The sequence below is a fragment of the Arachis ipaensis genome, chromosome B7 (genome assembly GCF_059453495.1).
Source record: "Arachis ipaensis isolate K30076 ecotype BB chromosome B7, ASM5945349v1, whole genome shotgun sequence".
Lineage (NCBI taxonomy): Eukaryota > Viridiplantae > Streptophyta > Magnoliopsida > Fabales > Fabaceae > Arachis > Arachis ipaensis.
In genome coordinates, this window is record NC_142442.1 from 120,243,226 (window position 1) to 120,251,247 (window position 8,022).

Here is an 8,022-nt window from a genome sequence, read left to right on the forward strand (position 1 = left end):
TTAAACAATCACTATGATCTTAAAATTCTCTCCAATGTACAACCAGAACCTAGAAGTCGAGTAAAATATGAAGATGACCAGAATACAAATTGAATCAACCACATGAATTAAATGTCAATATAAAAAAATGCTGGCTTATGTTTCTATCCAACGGTAGTCATATTCTCCTTCCAGTTATCGGGTTTAACAGTGCTGCTCTTGCGTCGGGCCAAGAAGCCGAAGCCAAATCCAAAACTCTTCTTTGAATCATCACCCGAGTCTATCAAACCAACAAGCCTAGCAACAAGTGTTGCACTTTCCCTTGCGTGGTTCAACTCTGTGTTGGTCCATAGCAGATATGCCAATTGTATGCTTCTGTGCTTAGTATTCAAATCAATACCCCACCTCTGGTATAGTTGCAGTCTTTCCTTATAGGAAAATTTCTTGTGCACCTGCTTGCTTAGCATCTTCCTCTCACGATTCAGAGCCTTCAGGCTATCAAACAAAAACATATGATCACATGTCTTGCACTATATGGGCAATCACAGTTAAAATTGTTCATTAATATGAATTGGTCATCCTTGCAGATGGAAGGGTGAATTGCATGTTAAAAATATACTTAATAAACACAGATTTTACCTTGAATTAGGTGTGACATCTAGACCTTGTCCTGTAATGTCAGCTCCAGTAGAAAATGTGTGCTGAAGAAAGGACAAACGTCGGAGCTCAACGTCCAAGTACACAGTATCCGCAAGTTCACCCTTGATGAGAAGGAAAAAATAGGATCTGTGTACAAGTGGTACATTACATGCATGCCAAAGTTCCACTATATCTTTCTGCTGTCTCTCAAATCTGGAAGGTGTCATAGCTCCCGCGCATTCATAGAAACCCATACCTTTTATTTTGCTTAGACGTTTATTGACTACATATGATTTTCCGTGTACCTATAACACATTTAAAATAAAATATACAAATATTAAATCTTCATGCAGAATGCTTGTTGTTAGAGGATAAAACTTGAGGGAGTTTTTGTCGAAAAAATACTGAATAAGATTTTCTACTCTCCATGTGCATGTCTTGGACATGAAAACAGAACTACATCCGAGTAATAAAATTGTTATTTTTAACAAAATATTTTTTGGTAAAAATTCTATATATATAATTTTCATTCTTAAATATGCAATATGCAAATTTTTTATAATCATATTCTAACTTATTAAAAAACCATGTATGTTGTTTATAGTCTTGTTTAAAACATGAATGCATCTTGATCACATGGGATAATCTCTATATGCTTGTCAATTGGATCTTAAAACCTATTTCTGTGCTTACCAATTGATCGTTAGAGTTCTTCTTCGATAGCTTTGACCTAGACTTCTCATTCATTCTTACAGCGAAATTGAGAACGCTTGCAGTATCCTCTCCATCAGAATCAACATCGGATTCTACTGGAACTGCAGTATTGGTCTCACCAATTTGAGAATATTTTCTAGATGATTTTCGTGTAGTAACTTGCATTGGCGATTTATATGGCTCCTCAGGGAGGTAATCCAAGCAATCAGAATATTCCTGTTCGACCCTAGTTGGTGTCTGTTGCACTCCGGCAAATCGAGAAGGTGATGCGAATTCCTGGTCAAACTTACCTAACCAAGAAGGTGATGAGTATGACATAACCTTTTGCTGCAACCTTTTGGCATGATGAAGTGATGCAGGTTCCCAATCCACTTTGATTATTTGAGCAGCTGGAGACATTGGAGTAGCATGAGCAGCCAACATGGGCTTGCAAGAAATATATGGGGACTCATTTGGGTACTCTGAAAGGTCCTCAACATGGCAGGGTTCGTTGGTCTTTTCAGGGTCCTGAACTGTTTGCTTCAGAAAATCTTGACTATTAAGTTCAGCAACATGATCCAACCCTTTATGCTCATTCCTCGATGATGATTTAGTAACTACATGTGCGACTTGTATCATGGGGGTATTTCCTCCACTTTCTTTCAAAGCACGAAGGGATGTATCAACACATTGAACTTCTCTGATACTATCTTCAGAACCGGCTTCCCTAGATATCTCCTCCCAACCATGACATGGATCAGGCCCAGCAAATGTGGGAGGACTGCCATCCAAAAGAAAGTCGTCTTCCATATTGTCTTGATGCTGTAAAAGTTTTGCAGTTAAATTAGACACACTGGATGTTCTTCTGCGATGACGAGGAGTCTCAAGTTGAGTAGTTGTCTGGAGCAAATTTTCAACACGAGATTGAAAGAGATCACGTTGTTCAGTCAACTCCTTGATCTTCTGTTCCATCTGCATATTTTCAAATCAAGAAGTACAAAGTGAATAAAAATTAATGAGATCAAATTATGTACTCTACGATATTTGTCTTTTATAGTTTGTATGTTTTTTGAAAGGATACAAAGAGTTTGAAATATCTTAGTGAGGATACACATTATTGAATCTTCCCTTACCTGTTCAATCAGAAGCTCTCTCTCCTTTAGTATAGCAGAATTTGAACTGAAGCCCTTCAACTCATTCTCCATTCTAGCCAACTCTTTCTGTAGTTGTTGTACCAAGACCTTATCTGACATGACCACATTGACCTTAGCATTAGTAGTCACCTGCTTGGCAGTAGCAGCAAAGAGTAGGGTATTTTTCGATTGCTCAACCTGGCTTCGCGCCGGACTAATGGTGCAAATTATTGCTGTTCTTGCATTGCCGCCTAAAGAATTTTGTAGAATACGAGTAAGTTTAGAGTCTCTGTAAGGTATGTGTCCATTTCTTTCCTTGCTGCAATGAACAATAGTGGCTTAGAATTCAGACAATCTATTTGAAAATGAAAGTAGCGAAATAATGTTTAATCACCCCTTTCTTTTTCTTCTGATTTTTTTTTGAAAAAAATGGAACTTTCACTTCAGATTAGGTTGGCAAGTGGGTAGGAAGAAGCAATAAAGATCTATTAAGTCAACAAATATGCATGCTTAGGATACAGTACATCAACATCAAATACTTTGGCTCTTTAGAATACCTTAACATACCAATTAGGCAATTACACTTTTCAGAAAGCAGAACACGCAGTCAACATTTTCAATAAATTATCATAATATTCTTCTACTACTTCAGGGCAATCAAACTTAAAGCATAATACAGAGCAACTAGATGCAAAAATTTTGAATTTTAGAATACCTTAGTTTTCGAATTACAGTTCCAAGGGTCAGCAAACTTCGATTTATGTGGCTACCTTCTCTCAATCTTGTGCCTGCTGATAATGCTTGAGAAGCACGCTCGCTCCCGGCAAGATCAACGAAATTCTGTAGAAAGAAAATAATTTTTATTTTCTATTCACACGCGCGCACACTTGTATAGGAGAAAACGGGTAAAAATCATACCACACTGGCTATAAGTGTACCAGAACGTGTAGCACCTACATAATCAGTAGGGTTACTTTCAACTGTCTGCAATTTCATCATTTTGGGTAAGGTTAGGAATAAAATAAGAGTATTTTGGTAAAAAATATTAACTAATTTTATAATAAAGTGGATACCAATCGGAGAATTTGATGAGATCTGGAGCTAGTCTCATTCATGGCTGTTTCTTCCGTTGTCCTATGAGCTGCAAGATATTTGCAGATGTGCGTTGAAATCTTTGAAAAGCATCAAAAGTGGTAAGAGTGTAAAACTAAATAGACACCAAGTCACCAATACCTGCACATGTTGAAAGGAGTTCCTGCAAGTGGCTCCTCTCTGTGAGAGTCTCCTCTGTAAGTCTCTCAACAATAGTCCCTTTCTGTTTGAGGCACATAGATTCTCAACTGGTCAAAAGAACTAAAGCCAGGAACTCTTACATGTCCAAAAAAAAAAAACATGGTAAATTTACCTCTGGATCATCAAGCAATCTAAGTGGAGGAGAATTTGTAGTAAGAAGGTCTTTAACTGCTTCATTATATATTTCCATCGCAGAGAACTTCATAATGTAGTCTCTCCCATGTTGCTGGGACACAACAATAAAATATCATGTTTTGGTAGCATCAACATAAAATCATCAATTTGAGACCAAAATAACTGGAATTTGTTTGTACCCTCTCTATGTAGTCATATATATCATCTATTGCATATTCAGTAATTCCTTTCATGGTGTAAGTCTTCCCACTGCTTGTTTGTCCGTATGCAAAAACGCTACCTAAAATTACATTCAATCTAGATTTAGACAATGGATATATACTTTTCTTTTTTGGTGACTCAATGGATATATAATTTATAAAATATATAAATTAATTTAAAAGTTAATAATTTTAAAATTAACAAATTTATACATAAATTAAACTATAAATAAAACTAAGAAAATATTCAATTGAAATTTATTCATTTGATTTCATATAATAAAAATAGAATAAAATCCACCATCCAAGACATTAAATCAAGAAGGGTTACTACTCACAATTGATGCCACTAACAACTGAAAGGACAATTTCCTTGATCCCCTGCTCATAAACCTGCTGCGTGGAGCTCTTCTCCCCATATACCCTGTCTGTTTCAAATAAATGATTCAATCTTCACATGTCATAATCAGAATTCAAGAGAAAATGCTTAAAACTACGACTCGTATCTATTAATTGTTTGATATTGGATCATAGGCAATGATATAACATATAATGTATTTCGTACCAAAAGTGTAGCCATCTGTTGGACCATTCTTGTATCTGATGGTGTTTCCAGAAATGCACTCCCATTCGGACGCATCACGCCTCCACCTTTCTCTATCATTCAAAGGCCTTACTCGAATCGAAACAAAAATCTTCTCCTCCTCGCAGTTTGAGGTAGGTGTCTCGGACCCCGGCTCTCTCATCTTTGCCATTTGAAAGACGCCAACACCAACGCCACCGCGCGTTGTGTCGAATCGCACTCAACACACTAACACAACACCCAGAACGTTAACCTTGCACATGCACTTGCAATTGTAGCAGCAACAACAACCTGATTCATTACGTTTCTTCAGCGTTACGTTATCTGCTTCACTGCTCATATTTCATTCTTCCTTGCAGCTGAAATTTGCGTCTCACCCCTACGTAAAACAAACACGCGAAAAATCAAATCAAATATGCCGAAGCATGCATTTGAAAAGGAAGGATTATGATATCTATATCTATATCTGTGATCATTAATTAATTCAAAAACGGATTATTGGAGGGGAAAAAGTATTAGGTGATACGTACCGTTTCTCCAACCTCTCACGGCGGTGAGTGGCCGGAGATAGAGACAACGGAGTGGAGATTTTGGTGTTTATGGCAAAACGGTTTGTATTCCTATTCCCTCTTTTCTTCCTCAACTCTCGGATCCTGCTTCAACGCGCCAAATAAAACCTTTTGTCCGTTAACAACAGAATATTTGATTTGATTCACAATTTTGTCCTTCCCTCACCCTGTTATTGACCTTATTACCCCGGTTTTCCTTGACCTTATGTTGCGTTGCAAATTAAAATTTGTGGGGCTCTGCTGCGATAACTGCGCTCAAGTCAAGAACTATTTTTCCTTATTTTCCTCGCTCTTGTTTTTTGGTTTCACAAAAGCACCATTTCCTCTATTTTCTTCGATGCAGCGCAGCTTGAAATTCTTCCTTTTGGATGCTTTACATGCATATCAATGTCTAAATAAGGATAAAAGAAAGTAAACCCAATTAATAACTAAAATTCAAACATATTCTGGCTGACAGTCTGACACATCGTTGATCGTACGACAAGTTATTAGTTACGCCCTCGCCAATTTAAAATTAAAAATAGTAGTAGTAATTTGCATAAATACCAATGACATTATTATCTTCCATTATTTTGTAGTACATACTTGTTATAATATAATATGTTACGGTTTGCTACGTTTATTAAATACACGATTTTAGTATATTCCAATAATCATATAATAAATTTCCATCAACATATACGATACCGATACAAATATCTACATCTGTAATAATCTACAATCTTAAATAGTAACAAGTGTAATATACTAATATTAAATTACAATGAGATATATTTTCAAAATTCAAATGTGTAACTTATGGAGATTTAAAATATTAATATGCTATATTATTAACTATTCTTAAACGGTAATCAATAATGCCACCAACTTTGAAAAAAAAGAAATCACTAATGCCATCAAAATAGTAATTGTTTATAAGTATTTTTGTTTTTCTGAATTTAAGAGTTGTCTAAACAAAATTGTAAAAAATAAGTTAGAGACATGATATTGTCATTATTCTCCTACTTCGAAGTTTTAATATCTCGAATTCGTCATCTCCAATAATGGGAGTGTAACTGCAAGAACTTCGATATTTAAGTTGACATGGGTTATAATAATTATAGATCGCAAGAAAAACTAAAATAGAGATTATATCGGAGAATGCACGTATTTAGATCGAATAGTGCATATATTATGAGATTCTGATGATACAAGCTTCTCTTACGTGGGTTGTTTTTTTTATGAACTATTTTTATTATAAGATGTTTGACGTCTTATTGTGATTTTCCTTTACATGGTGCTCTTAGACCTATATACAGTTAATGTTGTAACATTCTTTTTTAACAGTAGAATAATAGTTATAATGTAACAATTAACCTCATAAAATTGAGTTATTAGATATTAGAATGAGTTATGAGGAGTTAGTGTCCTCTTTGTAACATATTATTTAAAATTCGAAAGAATACTTAATCATCAAACTGATTTTTTAGAACTTCTTATACTCTTGAACCCAGATTTTAGTATTGGGCTTATAGAAATTTTCCTGCACAGGCTCCCAAACTTCTCATGTCTTTCTTTCGAGAAAAATTTTCTGAGTTTTAGATCTCAATCCAAGTGTCTCATCCTTTAAGGTGGAATTTTTTTATTTTGCTTACTTTTTTTTATAAAGTTCGAACCCTAATCATAAGTTACCACTTCAATTTATGAGTTTGGAAGTTAGATTTTTTTAATCAAAATTTGCATATTGTGATTCTAGAATTAAGAGTTATGTTTGCATTCCTTAAATGTAAGATTTTTTTTTTTATTTTTTAATTTTTTAATTTCATGGAGTTCCTATTGTGAGTCCTTTTAATTTGTAACTTGTAAACTCGAGCATTCAAGTTTTTAAAATTCTAATGAAGACGTATCAAAATAAATTTAAGTTGTTAGAATCAATAATTATTAAATTTATTATGCTTAAAATAGTAACTCAATCATAAAAATATTGAATTTAAAATAAAAAATTTATTTATCTTAAAATAATTACATAATATTTTTTTTTATTTAAGTACAATCTATCTAAATAAGATTTTTTTCTATTTAAAACGATTATTAGGACAATTGAATGATGGATTTTTCTAATTTAGATTAGTTGACTTATAATATTTTTTTAATAAACAATCGTTGAAAGATTATTCTTTTATTTCTACTACAAACTTTCATATTATTTGTTTAAATAATAATATGCTCTAAAACATTCTATAAAAATTTAAATAAATAAATCATAATTTTATGTGTCTAAGAATAAATGTGGGTTGCTTTCAAGGAGTTTAATTAGGATTTTAAATATTTTTCTTCTTTAGTAGAGAACAAATTTCCATCTTCCGACTTTATAAATTTTAATTTCTGAATGTTAAATAATACTTTTTGTGGTAAATTTGTAAATTTTTATTTTTTGATTTTTTACTTCACAATTTTTAAGTTATTACTAAGCCTCTAAATCATTGACCATTTAATTGGTCAAGTAATTATAAGCCTTTAAAACGTATAATAATATAATCAAAAATTGAAATTTATAAACATTTTTACCTTTTTTGTGAAATTTTTGAATTATGTACTTTAATATTTGTCTTTTATATTCATATATATTTTTTTATATCTTTAAGTATATTATTCATCTTGTAAGCATGTATTGTTCTAGATTCATATACAAAGAGATATGATAATATGATATAATTTTTCATATAATTGAAATTATTTTAAGAAATTCATCCGTTTTCTTGTTTTTAAAATTTTTATTTTTTAATAAAAGATAAAAAAAATTCAAGAATTTGGAGGTT

At 33.0% G+C, this 8,022-nt stretch overlaps 1 protein-coding gene across 1 annotated transcript; it reads right to left on the bottom strand.

Annotated features, from left to right (window-relative positions):
• On the bottom strand, positions 1 to 4,956 carry LOC107607554 (kinesin-like protein KIN-7J). The gene is made up of 12 exons (XM_016309494.3): positions 4,638 to 4,956; positions 4,411 to 4,500; positions 4,052 to 4,152; positions 3,850 to 3,963; positions 3,678 to 3,759; positions 3,518 to 3,585; positions 3,363 to 3,428; positions 3,160 to 3,284; positions 2,445 to 2,763; positions 1,312 to 2,283; positions 619 to 923; positions 1 to 474 (listed from the first exon to the last, which is right to left on the bottom strand). The coding sequence occupies exons 1-12, from the start codon at positions 4,825 to 4,827 to the stop codon at positions 144 to 146; spliced, it is 2,763 nt and encodes a 920-aa protein (XP_016164980.1). The 5' UTR covers positions 4,828 to 4,956; the 3' UTR covers positions 1 to 143.
• Between the last annotated feature and the right edge of the window lie 3,066 nt (positions 4,957 to 8,022).

Coding starts and splice junctions, on each gene's coding strand:
- LOC107607554 (XM_016309494.3), bottom strand. CDS start 4,827: ATGGCAAAGATGAGAGAGCCGGGGTCCGAGACACCTACCTCAAACTGC. Junction 4,501..4,637: donor AACAGATGGCTACACTTTTG/GTACGAAATACA, acceptor TATTTGAAACAG/ACAGGGTATATGGGGAGAAG. Junction 2,764..3,159: donor ACTGTAATTCGAAAACTAAG/GTATTCTAAAAT, acceptor TGTTCATTGCAG/CAAGGAAAGAAATGGACACA.